Genomic DNA, 25062 nt, shown 5'->3' with positions numbered 1-25062 from the left:
TACCGAATCTGGCTTTTTTCACACCAATTTCACTCGACAACTCGACAAGTGCTCTCTCCCTGGTGCAGCTGAACATAGAAAGTTTATTCCATCGCTAATATTTTTGTTTGTTTGATTTCTTCTTAAAGCTAATCTAAAGGGAGTTAATTATGTGTTTGCTTGGGGCCAACCATTGCACAACGCATAATCAAGTAACGCTTAGAGCAGAAAACACTGCAGGGCAATAAGTGCAACTATAAATGTGTTGCTATAAATCGTTGTATGTAAGAAAACATATGTTTTGCACAACAAGAGAGGATACAGTCTACACAGACTTTCTACTTCTTTTCATTTGTGAGTTGTAATGTTTTTTGTTTTATGTTACCTGCCTAGTTAATTATGCACATGCATGTTTTTGTACCTTGCGTTAGAGCTTGCTGGTCAAAGGCAGGCTGAGGAAGTGCTGGTGTCTCAAACTGGCTGATATTCGGAGGCAAAGCATGTTGGGTAGTCACATATGAGTCTGTCAAGAGAGAGAAAGAGATCTTATTGACTTGTCTCCTCTTTTAAAAAAATAACACGTCCCGTCCTTCGTATGCACAGTACCTCAGTCTATGCACTCATGAAAATGTCATCAAATATAGATAACTGAGATCAAGACTGTTGAACCTGAGGACAAGACATGCATTTTAATCCTGAGGCAGTTTGCTGTACCAATAACAAAAAGCTCATTATGAAGAACACAGAGTTTTCAGAAGAAACAGTTTCACAGAAAATTATTACATTGAATTAACCTATTCTGTATCTGAAGTACAGGGATGTTTTCAGTGACTGGGGTCTTATCCCACATTGATCATAGGTTAGACTGTAATCCATGAAGAGCTCCAGCATAAGTAGCACGTTTACCCACATTTAGCTGAAATTACTTTTTTATAATAAGCAAACTGTACTGAAATTTGTACTGTTACAAATCGGACATACTGTATATACTGTGTCATAACAGGATATTTAAAAAAAAATTAAGTTCTCTAGTTGTAGTTTTGAACATTAACATGAATAATTTAAATGCCATTCCTACCTTCTCCTTGTACCAGTGGTTGATCGCTCAGGGGCGCCTCCAGTGTCACTTGTTGACCTCCATTCACAACCTCTGTCTGGCCCAGTCCCAGCATGCTTTGCTGCTCTGCTGAGGTGACAGGTGGCTGCTGGAGGGAGTCACCCTCTATTTCCACCTGCATATCATGGGCAACAGCGCCTGCCCCCAGTGGATCTTCTGTTGACTGGGGCTGCAGCTGCTGCGCCAGTTCATACCTGGTTTGGCAGAACAAGAAAGGCCCAACATTTCAACTTAAGCCCTGATGATAATCATGCATTAGTGTTTTTTGTATTTTAGTGTGTTACTGTATTTTTACTTGAAGTTTCTGGATAGTATACGACTTCCTTGTCACTGCATATCTGGCACTCCAATGTAAATGCTAAAAAATGCACTAAAGAAAATACATTAAAACAAACACACCGCCAAAGCACAAACCTGTGTGTCTTCATGTGCTTCCTGCAGTTTGGCGATGACTTGAAGGTCTTCTGGCAGTACGGGCACATGTAAGGTCGTAGATCACTGTGGGTGGTCATGTGGCGTCGCAGGCTGCCACTGGTGGTGAATGTCGTGTCGCACATCAGGCACTTGTATGCCTTTAGGCCTGAGTGTGTCCTGATGTGAGCTTTGAGCACTCCAGAGGAGGCAAAACCTCGACTGCACTGCACACACTTGTAGGGCCGTTCTCCTGTATGAGACCTGGGATAAAAAAGGATGATAGATAAAAGGCATAAAACTGTTGTTTTTTTTAATGATTTTTTTAAGGCCTAGTGAAGTTTTTAATCGAACTGACTGCATTTTATTCCTGAAAATAAACAATATGAACAGAATACATCATTATCACTTCAGAAAAATGGAAAAGGCGGAGGAGGGATGGTTTGGTGTGAGCTGTCATAACAATTTATGGCTCCGGTGTTTTGTTTTTTTTAGGTGTTGCCGTTCCAGTTTCATCAGCAAATCCAAGGAACTATCACTAGTGGCAGATATAGATCTTCGTCTCGTCTCGTCGTCTCCCGCTTATCCGGATCTGCTATTTGATATACAAGCCATTAATCTAAATCTGCCGACAACGAAGACAAATGGTGAGGCGCCAACCATCTAAAGGATCTGCACAGATAACGGCGCCATCATTTACGGGTTAACCTCTCAATATTTGAATGAAAAAAAAAAAAATGCTGTCATAATGCAAATGGTAGACAGTTCAACAGAGATACATAGATGCTGTTTAATGCTGTATTTTTTGCAGGGCTGACAGGGACGTTTTAAAGTTAATTTAACAAAGTCCTTGTACTGCTCATCTACAGTAGGGTCCAAAAGTCTGAGACCACTTTCGCATTCACTTCAATGGGAATAAGAGTATATGAATGGGAAATTGGGGGTCTTCTTTAAATATGACCTAGTTGCTCCTCCTCTATCCACCAGCTAACGACTATATACTATCCCTTCACCCTCTCCTGTCTCTCCCTCTCAGCCTCTTCTTCTCCTGGCTGTCGATGAGCTTAAGTCTAAAGCTAAAGTATATTTACCAAGCTCAACACTATTCTCGGTAGCTGTCTGACATGAGGCTAAGTTTATAAGAACCATTTTGAGGAGATTTCTGGGATTTGCTGCTCTGCCCTACTGAAGACTCCATCAATCTCCCAGTTGTGGAGAAAAATCAATTTTCTGTAAAGTGGTAAAACAATAAGCTTTCTTCCTTTTGGGCAAAACCTTAAGTAGGAATTTTGGCCTGAGAGTGGAGGAAAGGCATCACCATGATTAGCAGGGTTTACCTTATAAGGGCATTTATACGTTATACTTTATATTCATTATTTATACTTGTTAAACAGAATTGGTGGTGGTTGGTAATACCTCCTCTTTGGTGGAACAACTAACTAGCTCCATCCTTGGCCACATTTTGTTTTCTTTTTGTAAAAAATTTTTCAGTACTACTATTATGTTTAAAAAAACAGCAGCCTCCATCACATACTATTATGTCTCTCACAATTCACGTGTTGGATGTTCCCAGCCTTTATCAAGTTAAATGAAAAGAAATTAGAAATAAATATACTTGGTCCTCAAAAGTCCATCTCCATTTTGTTCCAATCCAGCACCAGATCTCTGGTGTGCAATAATAACAACTCAACCCGAGAATGGAGCATGATGAAACACTGAGTGGTGAGTCTAGAATGGGATACACCCTCTGTAGAGAATGAATATACCCTAAGAATAAAGAAATGAATAATAAAGAAGTCTTACCTGACATGCTGTTTCAGATGGCTTGATTTCTTATAGGCCTTACTACAGAACTGGCACTTATAAGGCCGGTCATTGCCCACCACCTCCAGGTACTGCTGGAAAGCCAGGCGAGGGTTCTGCGATGGGATGAGGCCTGTTAAACAACATGAGAACACGTGAATAAGGACTAGTGAGAATAGACATTTCAAGTTGTGCAGAAACACACAACACACTTGAAGAAACATAAGCAAGAAAGTGACTGAACAATGCAATGCAAAAACACCAGAGAAAGAGTGTGTATGTTTACTATGAGGAAAAATAGATACAACACTACCCTATGTGCCTGCCCACACATGCTCTTACCAAAGTCAGTGATGAGGATGGGTTCCTGCAGGGGAATATCAGGCAGAGGTAGATTACTCTTTGACACTTTGGCTTTGTTGGTTTTCCGTGGAAATTTGTGTTTCTTCTGCTGCAGGCTTTTGAAGTGAGAAGCAATGTGTGTCTTCCTGTGGCCTGATGTACGAAAGATCTTGTCACAGTGAGGGCAGGGGAAAGGACGCACACCTGGGGAGAGCGGGTAAAAACAGCACTTTTGGAGAATTAGTATTTAGAGAATTAGACTGATTCTGAAATGTGTACTTTGATACACACATCAAAAGATTATATGATATATATAAGAATCTAAGAGTTACTATCCCTAGGCCAATCTAAACAAATAATATGAAACTCACACATAAACCAAAAATGTTAGCTCTTATAATTTTATTCAATTTTTGGCTACAAAAGGTTACAAAGCCTTTTAGTTACCAGGAGACAATATATATTTCTATGGAACCAGATTACAGCACAGGAAAATGTGACAAAGATATGAAACTGCATAAGCACAAAGCCTAACATCATACTTATCAAAAGCCTTCGCTTAGAGCGAACACATTATCAAACACCTAACATAGACAGTGCTATTACATAGTAATTAGAGGGACAAAAACTAATGCACAAATGCACATGATAATCAAACTGTTACAGTTTTGTTTATTCACACTAATGCTGACATTTCATGTCCAGGGGAAGATACTTTAAGGTAGGTTCTCTAAAAAGAGGCAAATACAGAATGATCACAAGCAGCACCGATTTATTTACACAGGTCCAGCTTTTGTAATCTGCTATATAATTTATCATATAACATATAGCTAAATACCAACTGATAGAGGCTGCAAGGAAAATGAAAACATAATGTTGAAGGCTCATGTATGTCTCATTTAACTAATGCAAATAGGGATTACGTTGGCATAACAGTTGTATGATGTGACAGAAGGAATAAGCCAGTAAAGTGAAAAGTGCGTTCAAATGTTCATTTCATTTTGGCTTTAAGTGTAACCCTTTCATAAAGTGGACCTGCTTCTCACCTGTATGCAGTCGCATGTGTACCTTCATGCTTCCAGAAGTGGAGAAGCACTTCAGACAGCACTGACACTCAAAGGCCTTGATACCCGTGTGCGTTTTCATATGTGCAGTGAGGGTACTCTTGACAGCAAAAGCTCTGAAGCACTGTTTGCACTTGAAAGGCTTCTCGTGGGTGTGAATGCGGATGTGGCGAACAAGGTCACTCGGTTTCTTGAACTCCTTGGAGCAGTATGGACAGCCATGCCAGCGAACACCATTCTCTTCCCTAATGGAGCCTGGAAGGAAAAACAACAAACAAAAGTGAAGCACCTGTCCGTTGCTTGTGTCAGTTGAATGGTGCTGCAGCTCAAAGCTCTTTTCATTTGTCTTCTTTGAAAATAAATGATTATTCTTTTTTATAACATTTAAAAAATGATAAATTTGCTGATTTAATTTGAACAGCAGCCGGTAAACAAAGGCATTAATCTATGATCATATGAATGCAGAGAAGCAAAACTTTTTAATGTATTTTCAATCTGCAAATGTTCAGTAATTTACTAAGTTAATATACTAAACTCATTAAATGGTTATATGAATTGTAATTGGAAGATTGTAATTGGATGTTTTTGTTGATCCATTAATGGATTTAGTGAGTAATCTTTTCTGTAACAGGGTTTTCTGTGAGGATTTTTCCAAAGAATAAAGTAAAGTTAATCAGTAATTACGAAGCCCGTTGAACTTCAAAACAAATTCACAAGGAGTCGAAAACTCAACTCACAAAATTTACCTCCTACCTGGCATTTGTATAGGTTTCTTGAAAATGCTCCTTTTCTTCTCCCTGATGGGTTTGTCTGAACCTTGTACTTTCTTGCTTTCTACCACGGTGCCCTCGGTGGTCTGGCTCTGTGAGTCTCTGGATGTGGCATCACCCTGCGGCTGGACCACACTCAGCCCACTGTTCTCCAGAGCTTGCTGCAGAAACAACAGACATCTGCTCACAGGCCACAACATAAGCTTAAATATGCTTTCAAGTACAATAAACTGCATTTACGGATATCATAAAAACAAATCCCCACACATAAATTCGAAAGAAAAAAAAAAATATTAAAGCTAATCATGCTATGGATTGGTATTATTATATATGAGGTATGGCTTGGCAAATACTGACAATACAGCCAGGTCTGAAACAAAAGCTCCTTTATAATCAAACCCTATTTTGTTGTGGAGCAGAAGCTCTATTCAACTCTCCCGCAGTACTCATTCATAAAGATTCCTGGTACAAAGGCATTAATATACTGTGTTCTTTCACCTGGATGGACCGCCCACTGTGACAAATCCTGCCATTCAGTCACCAAAAGAGAGCAGCTTTAGAGTGCATATGATCTGGGTTCAAACAAACGTCATTTAAGGGGACATTTTAGTGAGATTATGGACAACATTTTTTTTTTCTTTTCTTTTTTCTTTCTCTGTGTCCGAATACATTCCCACTGAGAGTCCTCCAATCGTCATCTAAATTTCTGTATAAATGGGTCCATCCTGGCTTTTTCAGCTGTAGACTGACAGTTTGCTGATGTTTGTGTGTGAATGATCTGTGCATTCAGGTTTGTGTGCTCTTCTGTCTAACTGCTAGGACATAAAGACGAGGAGAATTTTCCAAATGCAGAGCTTTTGTCCATCGTCATAACTTCTGGGTTTTCTTCTGATCATCTAATACATTTAGTGTGTCTGCGGTGTGTGTGTGTGTGTGTCTGTGTGTGTGTGTGTGTGTCCCTTGCTCACCTGCAAGATGTCCTGGTTGATGGCAGTTTCCATGACAATTGCTGGCTCTGGAGGTTGGGGCTGGGCTGTCTCCCCGCTGACCTGTTCAGACAGCTCTAGAAGTTGCTGGATGACATCTGTCACCCCCTCGCCGCCCTCTGAACCCCCCGGACCCTGACCTGTCGTCTCTGTCTCCTGTGGGAGAAGAAGAGGGGGAATGGAAGGAGAAAGAAGGAAGAAAGAAGTCGAGGACCAATGTGACAACGGGCCAGGACAGACCATAATCTGTAAGCTGATTAATTTTTATTAGGAATTCTGTGGAGCATAAAATAAGCAAAGCATTGGGTATTATCGAACCAAACGTTAATTAGTGTCTGCCTATGTCTGAATCATTGACTCATTGATACATCATGCATCACGCCAACAAAGACAATGACATACATACTGTCAGTGGTTTTGTTTACATATACAGTGTGAGCCTTTTTGGTTATGTGTGCATACACTCACCGAGCACATTATTAGGAACAGCAAACTGATACTGGGTAGTTCCTCCCTTTGCTCCCAAAACAGCCTCGAGTTTTTGTGGCATGGATTCCACAATGTGTTACATAGACTTGCACTTTTATAGCGCTTTTCTAGTCTTACTGACCACTCAAAATGCTTTACAATACTTGCCACATTCACCCATTCACTCACACATTCATACATCACAGTCATACACTGATGGAGTAGCTATCAGGGGCAACATGGGGTTCAGGATCTTGCCCAAGGACACTTCAACAAGCGGCCTGGAGGAGACGGGGATCGAACCACCGATGTTCTAATTAGTGGACGACATTCATGCTGCCACTCTTTTGTTCTACGGGTTTTCTACTGGATTCAGATCTGTTGACTGAGGAGGCCACTGAAGTTCACTGAACTCATTGTCATGTTTGAGATTATTTTTTTATCTGTGCATTATCCTGCTGGAAGTAGCAAGTAGAAGATGGTAAACTGTGGCTATAAAGGGATGCACAACAATACTGAAGAGAGTTTATCAAAGGTACTGTAGCCTTTCTGTCAGCTCCAACCAGTCGTCCCATTCTCCTCTGACCTTTCTTATCAACAACGTGCTTCTGTCCACAGAGCTGCTGCCCTCTGGATGTTTTTGCTTTTTCCGACCGTAGTGTTTGAAAATTCCAGGAGATGAGCAGTTTCAGAAAAACTAAAACCAGCCCATCTGGCACCAACAATCCTGCCATGGTCAAAGTCACTGAGAGCACATTTGTCCCCATTCTGATGTTTGATGTGAACATTGACTGAAGCTCCTGACTTGTGTCCGCATGATTTTATGCATTGCACTGCTGCCAAATGATTGGCTAATTGGATAACTGCATGAATATGAAGATGTACAGGTGTTCCTTATAAAGTGCTTGGTGAGTGTGTGTGAAAGGCAGCATTTAAACATCACTCAACTGCAAATAATAATAAATTATAATTAATTACAGAATAATTACAAAATAATGTTGACACATTATTACCATTGTTGTAGACAAAGGAGACCATCAGTGAGAAGACTGGCAGGCTCTACACTGCACTTTAGACTCCATGCCAGCCCAAATTTGGCAGAAGATCTGCTTGATTGGTTTATGGCAGAAGGGAAATTGTTAAACAGCAGAGGAGAGTGCTGCTCTTTCAGTGGAAATGAAGCTGAAGATTTTTGAGTTTTTGGCAATGGAGCATAATGAAATGCCAATAAAACAAAATAATCAGCACTGTTATCTACCAGTAAAGAGCAAAATGAAAACCTGTTTTCTCTAAGCAACAAAAAAGCAGCGTGCAGGGAAAATAAAAGCTTGAATTTTTACAAACACAAGCACGAATTATACCTTGGCTGCGAGATGAAAGCTACCAACTATCATGACAATAGACTTGTTTGAAGCAACCAAAGCAAGGAATCAAGTATTTAACAACCATATACCCTTGTTACCTTGTTTGTACCTGTCACGTTTCCATAAAAAAGAAAATTAAAAGTACTAAATCTCATTCACAGTCAAAACTGAGTGATAGTGACTTACTTCTTAACGAAGGAAAAAAAACAACTGTAAAATGAGATCGTGAAATTGTCTGACTTTAAGCAGGAGTGAAAAATTTATTAAACTAAGTAAAAGAAAACTGCCAAAGTAATTGTTTCAATACGGCTGTTAGCCACTGACATTACTTGAGAACCTCAATCTCTCTCTCCGTGATGGGAAACAGAGCAGCTGACTTCAGTACTAACATAAATCATAACTAATTGTGTGGCGAGAATTTTAGTATATCTCATTATCCAGCAGAGTGAAGAGACTGAATTTACTTGATTGTGTTCAAAGTTGATGCCGTGGTTAGAAAGGGTAACAAACACTTTGTTCATGTTTTCTACATGGTGCTCTCTTACCGGAGTGCTGGATGGGACCTCAATCACAGAGATGTGCATTTTGCTGATGTGGGCGTTCAGACTGCCCAGCTTCTTAAATACACAGCTGCAGTCCATGCACGGAAACAGCGGAACCCCTTTAGTCTATAAGAGCACATACAAAAAAAAACAAACAAACACAAACAAGACACTGAATACTGCCAATTAAAACAAGCTTCATATAGTAATTAGTTGAAGTTATCATATATTACCTTAAAGACATAAACATACTGCATTTGGTCTGTCCTCAGTAGTCGGAAAAAGTATCAGAAAAATTGTCAAAGTTCTGTAGGGTGTAGGGTGATCATTAGTACCCAGTGATCACCAAATGAACTCAAAACATAATGGGAAATCGTAACTGCTGGATGCCAGAAATACACTTCACTCTTTGCTCTTGTTAGAGGTGTTGGCATAAACGCGGTTTCATCAAAATACACAGTTTCATAAAGAAATTAAAGTTACGTTGATATATTAGCTTTTTTCCTGGTACTGGTAAAGGTGTGGACTTTCATTTACACGTATAAATGAGTACTCACACCTCTAGAGTCAGTTATTATTATCTGTAATAATATATGTAGGAATAATGAACTGTTCTCTTGTGAATTACCCCACCTGGTGGCTCCTTATTTCTTCTATTACGATGTAAACAATTCAAATTGGCATGAACTAATATATGCCATAAGTTATATTTACTTCAAGACCTAAGACATAATATTTATATTTATATCTGTCAATCTTAGTAATAAGTGTCAGTCCTGTGACGACCACTGAATATGAATTGGGAATGAGGCGGTGTTGATGTTTGGATGGAAAACAGTGGAGTTTGTTGAATTTGCCTGAGGGGAGCTTCGGGGAAGCAAATGTCCAGAGAAGATACAGGGACATTTGATTGGGTTTGGCAGATTTTTGGAGTTTCAACCTTCCCCCTAGGGATCCTGGAAACTGTGCAGGCGTGAATAAGATGCTGAAAAATAGTTTGAAAACTGAAACATGAAGATATCCATAACTGAATGACAGTAAATGGAAGGGGGACAAAAAGTTTTATATGACGCTAAAAAAAAAAAATTGTCCAAAACCTTTTAGAAATGTGAGAGCAGTCAAACAAATCTACAAGAACAAATGGGACTTGAGTGTGTAAGTATGAGGGAAGTTGATTGCTTTTCCATGCAGAAGAAAACGCAGGTGAAGTGGAGGATCAGCGTCAGTGGACAGGGACTGTTTACAGGAAGTGAAGATAGCGTGAAGATGGTTGAAGGCCTGAGCCACTAGAGAGGATGAATCTGGAGTGTTTTTGTGAAAGCATGAGGGGATAAGAAAGAGCTCCAGCAAGGTGTTCTCAGCGCCATGATGACGAGCTCTATTCGGCAGCTGGCTTCAGGATGAGTGTGAACATACAACAAACATTTGGGAAAAGATGGATGGACACAGGAGGAGTGTAATTTCTCATGGGTCCTAGAGGTGTGTTTTCATGGTAGTGGTAATCATGATGTGAGAGCAAAGGACTGTGAAAGATTTCATGAAGTGGCAGTGAGGAGAGTGAAAGCAGACATGGCAACAATGACGAAAAGGTCAGCACAGAAACCCAGTCTATGGAGACAGAAGAGGGAGATGACGGAACTCATGAATATAGATAGGAAGAGGATTTTAATAAGTCATGTTCTGATGTGATTCTGTGCGTGAGGTTTAAACATATTTGATGGTTGATGTAGCAAGGGAGATTTGGGAATAAGAGATATTTAAAATCGTTTTATCATGTATACTGTTATTTTTTCAGGAAATTGAGGGCAGCAACTTTAGTGTAGTCACACATTAAGGAAGAATGGAGGGTAAGATGGGGATAAACTTTTTTTTTTTTTAAACTGTAGAAAATAAAACCCAAGCCCAGAGTCTTGGTTGTGTTGATGCATTATTTTTATTGTTCCGTGGCATTAAATAATAACTAGAATATTCAAGTGTGTTTGCTTATGGCAGCCAGTCCATGTGAACAAAGAAAAACAGGTTACAATGTCTTAAAATGTAAATTGTTTGCATAAGAGATATATCAGAGTTGTATCTTAAGTTCAAGCACTTAAAGAAATTCAAGTGTTGAAAACTGAGAGCGGTTGAAATCAGTTAAGGTGTCAGTTGTACAAGGTGAAAGCAGATGAAAGCAGTTGAAGCGTTCAGTGAATTTGAAGCACTGAAAGGGTTTGAAGTGTGAAGAGCTGGCCGGCTTCTTTCTCACATCCACACAGCTGAAGGATCGACTGGATGTGACTGTCAGATTATAGGCTTAAGAAAGTTACAGAAATGGTCGGACACGGATCTGCTTAAAGTGATAGTTCGGGTTATTTGACGCGGGGTTGTGTGAGGTAGTCATGCATAGTCAGAGTGTTACCTGCAAGTATATATATTTTTCTCTACCGCTGAACTACCGTTTTCCTACGCACAAGTTAACCTACAGCGCGCACTGTATTATGCCGCAGCTGCAGGTCAGCTGAGCGAATCAGAAAGAGCTAAACTTCACTTTGCTTTGATGGGAAAATAAAGCACTGAGAATATTCTAAATGAGATGCACCTTTAAATTGGATATTGGATTGTTGCGGCCGGCCCCGTGCACAGCAGCACGGCACTCTGCCTCTGTGTCGGTGCTCCTGGCTGCTTCTCTAAACCCACACTCTTGGAACTGCTAATGAATTACTTACAATCTATATACATAAAGCAATTAAAGGGCAGACAACTACAGACTCAAATTTTAAAATCTGTACATCACTTTCTGAGTTGCAGTGTTTTGAGGAAGCTTCATGATTTATGACTCACATGACATTCAAATGCCAAAAATTCACCAGAGTAGGGCTTCATATAAAATTGAGATTGCTGAATTGTTAGTTTATAAATAAACATACAATTCTGTAATGAAAAAACAAACAAAGTAAAAAGAGGTCAACTTTCCACTTATGTTTGTAGACTCATATTCCTCAGCAGATCACAGATTAATCGAAAAACAACTTTTTCTGTCCAAATTTGTGATGAGCAAAGATTTTAGATGCCGTTCATATCCGGACAGTGTCTCAACATGCCTACACCCTACATGACCAAACACTTAATTGGATTTAACCATGATCATTTTTACTCCCATTGATCTTTAGTATGCATCGGCTCACAAAATCTATTGCAAATAATGCCTGACCATGATTTATTCATAACGTCAGTCAATCATAAGGACAAACTCTATCTGGAACAGGAAAGCTGAAGAACACTTGCGAAAATTAGATGCATTATTCAAACTATTCTGCTGTTTGGCTTTCCAGAGGTAATTCAATCATCTGGCCCCATCACAGGCTTTTAGCAGGGAACACACAATCATGTTGGCAAGCGAGAAAAAAAATACATTCATACTTCAATTCGTTCGTACCTATTTTGTTAAAAAAAAAAAAAGAAAGAAAGAAAAAGAGAAAGTGTAAGAAAAAGTGAACTCAGCAGCCCGTTTCACCAAACGAACCACTCAAAGAAAATGACCATGTAACGTTTTGTGTAAATGTACAAACACTTTTTCTGTGTACTGGAACACAAGGGAAAACCATCAATCAAATATGTACTGAAGTATGAAATCAAGCTGGCCGCTCAACACAGTGAATTCAGTGTGAGGCTTTTTATTCAGATTCAAGTCAATTCTAAAAGAAGGACCATTAAAAACTCCCACACTGGTGCGATGAGGTGCACATGTGTTTGTATGGTCGCAACAAATTTGCTGTCTTTCTTTGTCAGATGTATAACTAAGTCAGCAGCTTGAAAGTCATTTTTGTTCATTACATAAGTACAGATATTTATAAAGTAATTCCAAATTTGGGGATTATAACCTATGAGAGACATTGACTCTTTTATGGTCTACAGTTAAAGATTACTGTGTTTCATTATGTATATATCTGCTGTGATTCACACTGCCTTATTAATGTTTCCTGTACATGATCTTAATAAATACTACACCTCTTAAAGTTTTTAACTTTACAGGATGTGGAGTTTAGATTTCTACCTTCTCGTTGATACACGTGACAGCTTAGCATGTGTGTGGTCCACTTTTCCAAAGTGCCTACTTACAAAAATAGTTTCTCTAAAAAAAGGATGTAATCTTATATGTAGCCTCAATTCATGCTACAAAAACACAATCACTAGAAGTATACTCTGTTGCCAGTTTATTAGGTATACCTGGCTAAAACTAAAAAAAACAGAGGTTTCTGTTATTTAGCCTTCCTCACTGATATAAATGGCATGAACAAAATAACAGAAACGCCTAAAACACCAGTATAACACAATGCAGTTCAATGGCATCACAAAATCCAGCCTCTAAAGTGAGTTATGGCAGGACAGCTCTATTAGACTGCATTAGTTTTAGCTAAGTGTATTCATTACATTATCTGAAATCACCTGGGACAGATCCATAGAGTTACCTGACTGGGATACAACATTTGCCACTGAAGAATGTGTTATGGGAAGTCACAGATCTTAACTAAGAAGACTCTACAGCCGGAGTAGCGTCTCTCCTGGGCTGTGCTTAGGCACAGTGTTGCCTGTGATGGACACTGACAATGCTAAAAAGCCGATGTTTAGCTAGCACATTATTTACCATGTTCACAATCTTAATTTAGCGTGTTTGCATGGTAACATTAGCTAATTAGCACTCAATACAAAATATAGCTGAGGCTGATGGGAATGTCATTAGTTTTGCAGGTGTCGAAAACCAATTATCAATATTATTTAGGAAAACAGGCGCCACTCCCACCACTATCAATCTACCCTTTAATGGGCTTTGTTAACAAACGCTACAAATGGACATCCACACACAGCAGAATTCATTATCTGTCAACATGAACATTTGGGTACCTAGGGAGGACTTTGATGTGAACAATTCTTTAGACCTTTCAGCCACGGTTTGGGACTAAGAGGAAGTGACCACAGTGACAGAGCACCATTAGAGACCAAAGTCCAGGCTAAATTAGGATGGATAAATGTGGAGGGCTCTATAAAATTGGCTGCTGTGAAGTGCTTACAAAGACGAAAAACCAAATGAGGAAAAAAGAGCTGCAATTTCACCCCATTCCTTTTCCAGCAGACAAACAATATGGCACGGTGTCCTGCTGCATTCGGTGTAACAAGCTGGGAGCAGGAGGCTTGGCAATTTAGTGCGTGAGAGAGGGAGGTGCACAAAAAGAGACCACAATGACCAAAACAACCAGAAAGAGATGACCGTGGAATACCAAAGCCTGGTAAGATACTTTAGTAATTATCTAAAATCAATCAAGTTTTACAAGGAACTGATTCATTATAAAGAGTCACAAGCCAAACAGTCGTATTTTATAAGATTATAATTTCACAGTTTCACGTGTAAAATCTTAGTCTGTGAAAAGTAAATCATAACTATAGCTTTCAGTTAAGTTGGCTGGAGTAAAAAGTAGTTGGTGGAGTAGTTGGTTTAATACACTAAAAGTAAAGTAAATACACTACTAAGTAAATACACTAAAAAACCAAACCACTAAAATAAAGGTATCTGTCTGTATTTTGATTTTCTCAACAACCGTATCGTTACCGTATATCACACAGGAGATGTACAAGGAAAAAAAGAAGGGAACAACTGAACCAGAAAAACCTGGTGTCATTTGAAAGGCCTCATTAACAAATCTCTCTCCAATTATAGTAGCAATGATAGCAACAGCTGCAATCAGTTGCCCTGATCTCAAGTTTCTCACAGGTATTTAAAGAAAGTCCCAAAATAAATGGCAAAATCAATTCTCATTCATTTAGCATATTCAATCCATTCAAGAACCTGACAGGGGAACATCTGCTCGTCTGTTTAACGAATAAATAAATAAATAAATAAGATTTCAGTGAGAAATATGCAAAGGTTCCTCCTGCTTCCTCTGTCTTACACAGATAATAAAAGCTGCAGGAATCAAAAGAACTGAGACGGAACATAATCTCTCAGTTGTCACAACACTCTACACAACACTTTATTTCTAATTGTTTCTCAGTTCTCAGAGGATTCAAGTAGTGATGGATCTGTTGCACATGCCTTTCTCGTTCCTTCAGTGACGGAAACTGAATACATGAAAGTGAAATGAAAGTGCACTATAACAAAACACAAATCTTTTTACACTGTTACAAAACAGCTGTTTGTTTTTGGAAGCCAATGATATTGCTGGCATCACATCACACACAGATATTTCCAATGCAGAATTTGAAGACTGAAATCTGTATTTGAACCTCTAGTACTGTGCTCTTACCTCAGAATGAACTCTCTGAACGTGGGAGTGCAGGTTCCCCTTCTGGGAGAAGGAAGCGGGGCAGAACATGCAGAGGTGAGGTTTCTCTCCAGTGTGTCTCACCATGTGAGTCTGCAGCACCACCTTCTGGTTGAAAGCCTTGCCGCAATGTGTGCACTTGTAGGGCCTCTCACCTGAGGAGAAGGGCAAGGTCAGGTCAAACAGGAGCTCTCGAGAGGCTGGAATTGTAATTTCTAGAATCTAAATGAATAACTTCAAAATAAAATGAAAATAGTGATGGCTGGGAGCCTCTTTAAGATATCCTCACATATCACTCTCTCCTGTTAAATTCGGACTATTCACAGCAGCGTTTGAGGCAGGTTACAGCAGTGGATCATTAAATGATTGTGACATCTTTTGAGCAGAATTGACTTTAAAAAACTTACTTGAATGTTTGAATTTTGCTAAAATTATGTTGTTTCCTTGACCGTTTCAACAGAGTTTGACATTTTTTAAATTAACTTAATAATTTAGCCAGAAAAAAAACTACATGACACCCCCCCTAACCCCCCCCTCCATCGGTCACCCCCATGGTTGTGTCAATTTTTAGGACTTAATAACTTAACAATACTGAACAAATCCACTATTGAGTCTGTTCTTATAGTAATGCATATTAAAATAGCTCTAATTTCAATATCAGTTTGACTATGCAAATTTGTCACAATGGCACCAACAGAAGGACATCTCTGGTATTATTGTTTTACGCCTGAATAAAGATATCTGAAATACAGTCTTACCAACTCCTCTGTGAGTCAGAGAGAGAGAGAGAGAGAGAGAGAGAGAGAGAGAGAGAGAGAGAGGAGAGAGAGAGAGAGAGCGAGAGAGAAAGCAAGAGAGAGAGAGAGAGCATATTGTGTCTATGTGTGTTTCTGTAGTTTCCCAAAGTGACTCTTGACTTCATCAGCTTAAGGGCTGTTTGAGATTCGAAGCACAGAGGAATCAACTCCATCCACCATTACTCATACAGCCAACCAGCAGAGCAAACAAATTAACATGTGGATGATGTGTAAACAACATGTGGGTGGAAGCCACTGGCTACATTGCCTGAACTCGGGCGGCTGAACAACCGCAGAGAAACACAAGAATATTAGAATTTAAGCAGCATATTGAAATTCAACCCACACAACATCTCTGCATGGCAGCTAAATGATAAATTGAGCTAAAACGGAGAGAAATGGAGTGTGAACACAGCATACCACTCAGGAGTCAGTGGGCTTATGTCTGGAGTCAGAGTATCGAAGAAAACTTAATCAGAGAAAGTTCAGTTTAGAAAAACAAATGTGAGTCTTCAGTTATGCAATACTGCCTAGAATCCAATTTAGGAGCCATTAAAAAAATGAAATCAAAAGAGAAAACTCGCAACTCTCATTTTTGTGCCTGCACTGCCCACACGCCCACAAACTCTCCTGCTGCGCCCACAACATACGGCTTTGGGACGGCAGGTTATTGTTGAGCCTGATGCCACATCCCACCCATACCTTGGAAAAGATCCCCCTCAAGTTTTGTAGAACCTGCAGACCAGCATCGTCCACTTGGGAGCTTTTACAGTAATTCCTCTGAGCATGACTCAGTGGATATGCATTACTGTATATCTCCATAACCTACACATATCATCCCGCTTCAGTGCTTTTCACTCACCTGTGTGTATTCGTATGTGTCTGACGAGCTGGCTGGGCTTTTTGAACGCTTTTCCGCAGTGATGGCAGCTGTTTGTGAACCCACTGCGATCAATGTTTTTCTTGTAGTTTCTGGAGCTAGAGGTGAGCGGCCTGAGGAATGAGTAAACACCAAAAAATGTCAAAATGCTTTTATATAACACGCACTGACAGAGGATCACAGGTAATTATCAAAATCACAGCAATACACAATAATACACAAATCCTTTACATGTTTATAGTAATTTCTGCACCATGAAACAAAAAGGTGCAGCTGAAACTGTGACAGCACATGGTCACTTTGCATAATGTTTGCGCAGCAGTTTGTAGTCACCAATCAGATTTAAGTCGATTGAAAATATGAGACTGTGCAACACAAAAGACTCACACTTTGGTGTGAAATCTTTAACAAAATGTGACTGAAAAGTTAATTTCTTCTCAGATGTGTAATCATCAATAATCTGATGTTTTTATATATTAACTTGTGGTGTTTTATATCTGTCTGACTGTATTGTTGGTTTAGGATTGATAGGACAAAGTGTTGTGTGACATTTCCTCCAGTTTCCCTTATTTTTGTAACTTTATTACATAGAAATTGGTTTTTATCATTTTTACATGCATCCGGACTATAGGTGCAAATTTGCTGTTGAGCTAACACTGCCATGTTTACATTGATGCCGTTAACATTAGCCTCGATTAATGTGCACTGTCTCATATAAACAAATAAGGTGCTAATCATTGCTTTCAAGAGCCCCTGCTCTTAGCTTTTTATAGTGAAGGCACATCGGCTGGAATTTCAACTAGATTCACTTTATTATACCAATTTTTTTTAGTTTCACAGTGCACTTAGTAGTGTTTTTATATTGCAGAGCATTGTACCACAATATACTGTCACATGCCAAATTCGTAGACTATGGATCTATGGTGTTTGACCATCTCAGTTGATTGGGTATTTTCTGATGCCTTCACTTGTCTGCAGTACTGACATTCTTTGGTCGCTAGTTTTAGATGCAATCACATGTACAGAATAAGATGCACTGATGACATCCTTCCAAGTTTTTCTTGTTATTGTTGCTGTTGCAAGTCCAGTTTTTGACCTTGGTAACGGCCTATAGAAGGTTTGCACACAGCACTGAGAACAGTTGCCCTTTTATAGGATTATTCGAACATTTACATATTGATGCTTGTGAAAAAAAGTGAATTCAGTTCACAAGGTTGAAGAAGAAAGTACAAATGTGCAGTTATTTCATTCCACTAAATGCCAAGACCGTCTGTGCGTGTCTACAGGCGGTCAACACACGCTTTTAGAAACTCAGATATTGTTGAGGGATGGAGGTTTATCCCTGACCACAGTTAGTGAATATTTTTCACCATCAAAATGTTCAGGGAAATAATGCCTGCATCATGGAGGATTATACAAAAAATTTCAGTAGTGTCATTCTGTACAATTTGTAATGAAATCTGCTACTAGCCCACCTAAAAGATTTTCACAAGAATGTCTTTAGATTGTAAATTGCCTAGAACAAGATCCTAATACTTCCTTTTAATAGCTGTTAGACTCAAGCCGTTTTCTACCTGACACGGTCAAATGTAATAAAGTAATGTGTGAATCCCTGTCTGACCTCATCTTGACATGACTCTTTGTGTGCTCCTTGAGGTGTGAAGATGTCTTGAACTCCTTTTCGCAGGTCTTGCAGGTATAGACCTTGATGCCCGACAGCTCCTTACGGTGCTCCTCCAAATGCAGAGAGAGCTGGCTCTGGAGAACAAACTCATCTCCACACTCTGCGCAGATCAGATTCTGCAGGGGTTGTCACAAAGTAAAGAAAGGAGACGAAAAAAAAAGTTGTTTTTTTTTATACATACAGAAAGCAAATCATGACGGTTTTATGTTTGATAGGTGAGGGGACTAACCTCCTCCTTCTCGTGCAGCATGATATGAGATTTGAGGCTGGCGATGCGGGAGAACTTCTTATTGCAAACGGGGCAGGTGAAGTCAGAGGTGGTGTGTGTGGACTTGTGGAGGGTGAGGTTGAACTCAACGTTAAATGTCTGTGGGCACAGGTCACATCGATGGGGCTGCAAAGGAAAAGAAGACGACTTAAATAACTCAAATAAACAGTGAATAATGCAAGTCTAATAGACCTCACACCTCTCTCTGCAATACAGTCCTAACTCTTACTCCCGCTGGAGACAGTGTGGACAGACAAACCAGATGGAGTCCGTATTGCATTACAGTCAGTCTGTAACTTTAACTGACTGAAGCAACTACATTTGCTGTGACAGAAAAGACAGAAAACCGCAGTACTTAAGTACAGAATATCTCCAGAGAACGTAAAAAAATATTTCTAATGAGGCACAAATAGCTCCAATATTAAATTCCATTTCTATAAGAGGAGCCGACAGACTTCATTTCAGAGTTTTTTCTGAATCGTGTGATGGCGGAGAGTAACACACTGACACCGGTGAGTCTCACTCAGACTGGCAGACCCCTTGGGCACCGCGCTTCAGTCTAGAGAAAGTGCCAGTGTAGGTGAAGACAGTGGCCTTGAAATTGAAATGGCCCACAACTATTGGTAGAGGTGCAACTGAAGTGAGATGTCATATTTTCATTCCAAAAGAGACGGTCAGGAGAAGTGACCAAAGCAGAGAGTTTCCCTTACTCAACGTTCTTGTTAATAGCATGGAGTGAAAAACCAAGCCCCTTAGTTTCAGTAAAGAGAGAGAGAGAGATGCAGCGAGACAGCAAGTGATTGTACGTGGATCTCAAAAGGGGAGAAGGCAAAAGATTTGAAAAGATGTGAGTGTTGCTGGAGCTATAAGCAACTGCTAAATGGAGAGACTCAGCAACGATAAAAACTTGCATTACTCAGCTTTAATTACTGCACATTTATTCTGCTTGTGTACTTTTAAAAACATGCATTATTAATTAGAAAACATGATTTTCCCCAATAAAAAAACATCTGTTGCTCCTTAGAGGAATAAGTTCCCACACAAATCAGTCCAGTCACTCTGCCGACTCCAAGAGAGTCACATCATCACACTGTAGCGCCTTGATGGGCAGTAACATCCTTCACGCAGTATGTCAACACATGATAATTATCATACATTATAAAGCGTGATCTGCCTCCAAGAATGAAAAATTAGCAGCACCCTTTGACTCATTTGATGACTCAAGCGCTATTAATGTCTCTGAGTTACTGCAATGTTTATTTTAGGATTTCCCTATGTAGGAGCACATAAAGTGGTAGGAGGGAATGGAAATTGATTCAAATAGCCACTGAATCAGATTTACTATTACTGGCAAGTGACCGCTGCAGCAGACTGTGGCTGTGAATCAACATCTAGTAATATTGACAGTGCTATTCAAGACAGTTATTGACCAACACAGAGTGTGAGACCCCAGCCAGGGGTGGTGAGGTGGGGTTGGATAAACAACTTCTTCCCTTCTCAGCAAAATTTCAGTTTCAGTTCTGCTGTAAATTCTCTATAGCAACAAAACACAAAAAAAGAACAACAATGCAATGCAGCAGCAGTAAATGTATGCATTTTTCCCTTGAATAACTCATAGTAAATCCAGTCAGCAGCCATTCACATATTCTTATCAAGTGAGTTTAAACATTTGAACAACTACTAAAACTCTCGCATACTGATTTTCCATTCCAGCAGGTTTGAGATTGTGTCACTGCAGGTCCATGACAGTTTCCACTATTCAAACTTCAGAAGCAAAGATCATGCGCTTTTGTGCTGCTTTGCTTTTGACAAGCACAACAAGACACATCTTGAACAACCCAGCATCAGGTCTTATTTGGCAGCAGTTTATTCAATCAGCTCAATTGAGGCTGTGCTCATTTACATCTTCAATATTAGTAAACACTCTGGTTAAGTGAAAGCATGTGGCAATACAAAATTGTGTGGATCTAATGTAATTGTGCATACGGGCGAGTAAATGACTCCAGATATGTCCTGCATGACAAAGATCCAGGACAATGTCCACCGTGGTGCTGGTTACAGAACGTTCCAGACATTTGGGGGCTGCCAAACAAGCAATGGCACCTGGTAGTTTAATATTTCTAGATTGTGAAAAATCATCTGGGCTGAAAAATCCAGGACACCTCCAGCTTTGACGATAAGCCGCTAGCTTGCACCAAATCCAACCTGTAGCTGGGACATCAATATGCCATCCATTTCGGATCCGACTACACCTAGTCAGTTATCATCTTCAGGTGAAATTGTGCAATTAGGAGTTTCCTCAAGTCCCACAAAGTGTTGAGTTTTTTGTTGTACTTTGTGAAGGTAATCCATAACAGGTTAACAACCTCACGGATGAGTCTTACTGCTGCTGTAAGGCTTGCATGCTATCACCCCTACCTCCATCACATCTCCCATTTGTCCAGCTGCCTCGTGGTGCCTGGCTTTATATGACAGCATCTTGCTGAACTTTCTGATTGATAGGCACAACAAATATGAGCCTTTTCATCACAATTGGAAGTCAAACAGCTGTGATTCATTGGTGCTGTTAACTGCAGTGGAAATGCAATTACCCAATAAATATTTTGCTTCGCAGATCACATTTTATGTTTAATTACTATTTCAGAGCACTATGAAAACTACCCTGAAGGTGGCCTTATACAAAGCACTTAAATCTCAGTTGCTCCAGGGTAGCTGTTTTCAGGCCAATAATAACAGTGTGGTTCTACTGGGCACCTGTTTGACCAACAACAAATGGATGCAGTCCCACTAAGAGAAATTTGAATGTTTGAATGTTGTAAAAAATACAAAATACATGGGCAGATGCCATAGACCAAGCATGCTCTGCTTACTTTTTCTGGATAATTAAAGGTTAAAAACTGTTACACATTTACTTTTTTGTCATGGCTGACCGTCACCTCCGTGCTGCACTTGCCTTATCGTTGACCTCATGTTCACGGAGATGCTTCTGCAGCTGACTCTCAGTGGTGAAGATCTGACAGCATATCGTGCACTTCTTGTCCTTGAGCTCTCCATCACTGAAACTTTCCCCTTTAGTTTCACTGGGATCCGCATCTGATGAGAAGCACAACAGAGAACACTTCAATATCTTAATTTGGTTTTAGATGCTTTCTCCTGACAGGAATAGTTCAAGTATAAGATAGAGTGCATCTTCAACTACACAGATGCTGTGCTCGGTGGCTTTACTGTTTGCATCTGAGTAGTGCTTTTTATACAGTACATCATATGACAATGCTCTCTGGAGAATTTCAAAGTAGTGCTAGATACTGAAGTGGCTGCATACTATGGACATGACCTGGCATCACCAGGCATCCGCATTAATTCGGTGTTCCTTGAAGTGCAGGAATGAGTATGAGTTTCAGAAATAAGTAGAATAGAATAGCAGTGGAAGCTAATAACCAAAGCTCATAATGAAAATAATAGTACTCAACTGAGCTTGCAGATATTTCTCCTATAATCAGTATTTTAAATTAGATTGTTTTCATTTAGATTAATGTGATATCCTTCCTACTTCAGACAATCATACCCACTAAAATATCAGAGCTTAGTGATACATTAGTCTACATTAGTCTAGTCTGATGTAGGTTTTGAAGGAAAATAAAGATTTTATAATTCAAAGGGGGGTTGAAATCAATGACAGAAACTATTCTATACTTTGATTTCACTATATTAGCTTAAAGTACACGGTACATTTACAGTCTCGGGAAAAGACAAGATTATTTCACGTTTCGGCTGGGAACCTGTTGTTGGGTATTCAACAGATTGGGCTCACAAGCCCATCTTCGCTGTCACGGCTACAGGCAAGACCAACTCAGTGTGTGCTTGATTTATAGGACACGAATCCAATGTGAAATTTGTGTTTGATGTGACGTTGTGTTGATTTTGTTGACAGCCAAGTTAGTTCACCCATCATCTGAATCACATGGTAACGTTACAGATAAGTTATCCGACTAACGGGTTAACATACTAAGCTAAATATTGTATTCCGATGCTTGCATCAACATGCTAGCAACCTGGATGCATTCCGATAACACATTGCAACTTATTTAGGTCATGTTACTTCGTGAAAGTGACAACTTGTTCTGGCCATACACAACTGGTCCATCAGCAGCTGGACAGCCTCGCTACAGCGCTTCACGAGATCAAAGTAACAATGGACAATATTATAGCGTGTTAGCTGCGAAGCTAACGATAGCAAAGCGAGCTAGTTAGCAACAACAAGCTAACGACGAATTACAAACAAACAAATATAAGGTGTAAACAGTGTACATCAACTAACGTTATACGACATCGCGGTTCTTCCCCTTACGGACACCAATTTAGACTGGAAGCCAATAAGAAGAGGCACCGAAATGTTATTAATATCATTCCGCCTCAATCACTCCTTCGCCGCACAAAGCAAAGCCCACCCGCAATACTATATCCGGGGACTATATACACTACATTGAAGTGTTATTATATACGCTACAGAGATGTTTATCCAGTCAATAACAGGTTATTTGGATAGCCCATAATCGGTATTTTTTATTCGTTGCATTTTGGTACTTGTTACCTGTTTCGTCGTTGCTTTTAACTCTCAGTTTGCGAGGCCGGCCCCGCGGCATAGTTCCAGTACTCAGGGCGGGTGTGCTGTGAACGATTTGCTTTTCAAAATGGCGACTCTCGGTCATCTGTAGGCAGCGGCGTACCCATGAAGACACACAGCTGCACGGAGTAGGGAGACATCTACCGTTTGTATCATTGTACATGCATACAGGTACACACAAAAACAACAAGTTGTAGCTCTTCTGATAATGGGAGTGGGATAAGTTATAATTGTGAATAACTAATGAATGTCATATTTATAGTATGTGCACATTGATGGTGTACACCTGGTTATTTCTGTCATTTTGTTCTTCCTGTTGTTCTCAAATAATGTGGCTGAATCAAATGTAAATGCCCTACTTTGAAAATATGTAAGAAACATGTGCATACATTGGGGTCCAAAGGTCACAGACCACTTTCCCATCACCAACTCTAAGTTTTTAGTTATTTATGAGAATAACCTTTAAGGCACCTTTAGCCTTGCTGTTAGCTGTACTGTAAACCCTCAGGGGCCCTGAACGCCCCATGAGTCTGCCGGTTTTGTGCTAATATTACTTACAGCAAATTGTTTGGCAATATATACCACTAAAACACATTGAACACTGCACACTGAAATGATAAGGCCCAACAGGTAAAGGTGCTACATTACCTGTTCTGTGTACCATAGGCTAAATTTACACTGTGTATATTCCTGAGTTAATTTTTGTTCAAATATAATTAATAGAGGCCCGCAGCCACCAAGCAGTTTAATTTGGCAATGTATACAACAGTAAACAAACTGTTTAAACTTTGAAAGTGAACATGAAAAAAAGGAATTTAAAAGGAAATGTTTAATTCACAAGTTCAAGCATTTTCCAAACATAGCAATCATCAAGCAAGCTGTTTACAAAAGAGTCATTGTCATTTTTACCCTAATGAAAAAGAACTATGCAGGGATGTCATAAATGTTACAACAAAACTATAGATTTTCAGTTGAAAATATAAGAATATTAAGGTCATAATTACATTGATTCTATTAAGAGAAAGTCACTTATTTTGACTGTTACAAACACACTAAATTGTAATTCGAAATAGAAAAATCCTAGTTCTAGTACTATAGGAGAAAAAACACAACAAAGTATATGAAACTCAGTATCGATTGCCAGTGACACATATAGTACCTGCAGATATACTACTGGAATATTACCAATACCATATAAAAATACCATAAAGTAGTGAATGATAAGCGACTATAAACTCCTCCATGACATAGTTTAAGTCCCTTAAGAATATCAGATATAAAGATATCGTAAAGTGTGATATGTTACTTTTGAACTCACAACTGAGCGCCTTAGACAATATCATATTGATTTTCCAACAGGGTAGGAGGCACGTTGTAAAATGTCTTTGCTGTCTCCAGCAGAGGGAGGCAATGAGTTATGAATGGCTTTTGCCATTTATGGGCCAATAATCCTGTAGATGCCAACAAGCTGACTCTGCTGATGAAATGGGATTGGTCCCGTTCAGGAGTGTGCTACTGATCTCAGCTGCCTCAAAGAATGTGTGTTTCGCTCAGATCTCCTCTGGATCTGAATCAGTTTAATGACTCCCAGCAAACTGGTGAATTCAATTACGAATTCATTATTAAAATAAAGGAAAAACAAGTTATTATGGATGACAAGAATGATT

At 39.5% G+C, this 25062-nt stretch overlaps 1 protein-coding gene across 1 annotated transcript in view; it reads right to left on the bottom strand.

The window, feature by feature from the left end:
- LOC130172344 (zinc finger protein 236-like) overlaps window positions 1–23461 on the bottom strand; it is a 54188-nt gene extending 30727 nt beyond the window's left edge. The window contains exons 1-15 of the mRNA XM_056381001.1: window positions 23363–23461; window positions 21725–21864; window positions 18733–18897; window positions 18441–18619; window positions 16802–16932; window positions 15125–15297; window positions 8850–8972; window positions 6455–6628; window positions 5470–5647; window positions 4699–4971; window positions 3653–3856; window positions 3311–3443; window positions 1511–1771; window positions 1058–1290; window positions 401–502 (exon numbers count right to left, since the gene is read on the bottom strand). Of these exons, the coding sequence (XP_056236976.1) occupies window positions 401–502; window positions 1058–1290; window positions 1511–1771; window positions 3311–3443; window positions 3653–3856; window positions 4699–4971; window positions 5470–5647; window positions 6455–6628; window positions 8850–8972; window positions 15125–15297; window positions 16802–16932; window positions 18441–18619; window positions 18733–18897; window positions 21725–21864; window positions 23363–23414 (2521 nt within the window). The 5' untranslated portion in view covers window positions 23415–23461. The remainder of the gene's footprint in view (window positions 1–400; window positions 503–1057; window positions 1291–1510; window positions 1772–3310; window positions 3444–3652; window positions 3857–4698; window positions 4972–5469; window positions 5648–6454; window positions 6629–8849; window positions 8973–15124; window positions 15298–16801; window positions 16933–18440; window positions 18620–18732; window positions 18898–21724; window positions 21865–23362) is intronic.
- Window positions 23462–25062: the final 1601 nt, after the last annotated feature.

This window comes from Seriola aureovittata, chromosome 7 (assembly GCF_021018895.1).
Source record: "Seriola aureovittata isolate HTS-2021-v1 ecotype China chromosome 7, ASM2101889v1, whole genome shotgun sequence".
NCBI classification, from domain to species: Eukaryota; Metazoa; Chordata; class Actinopteri; order Carangiformes; family Carangidae; genus Seriola; species Seriola aureovittata.
The sequence above is the reverse complement of the archived record's forward strand: the minus strand, read 5'-3'. Positions and strand labels throughout refer to the sequence as shown.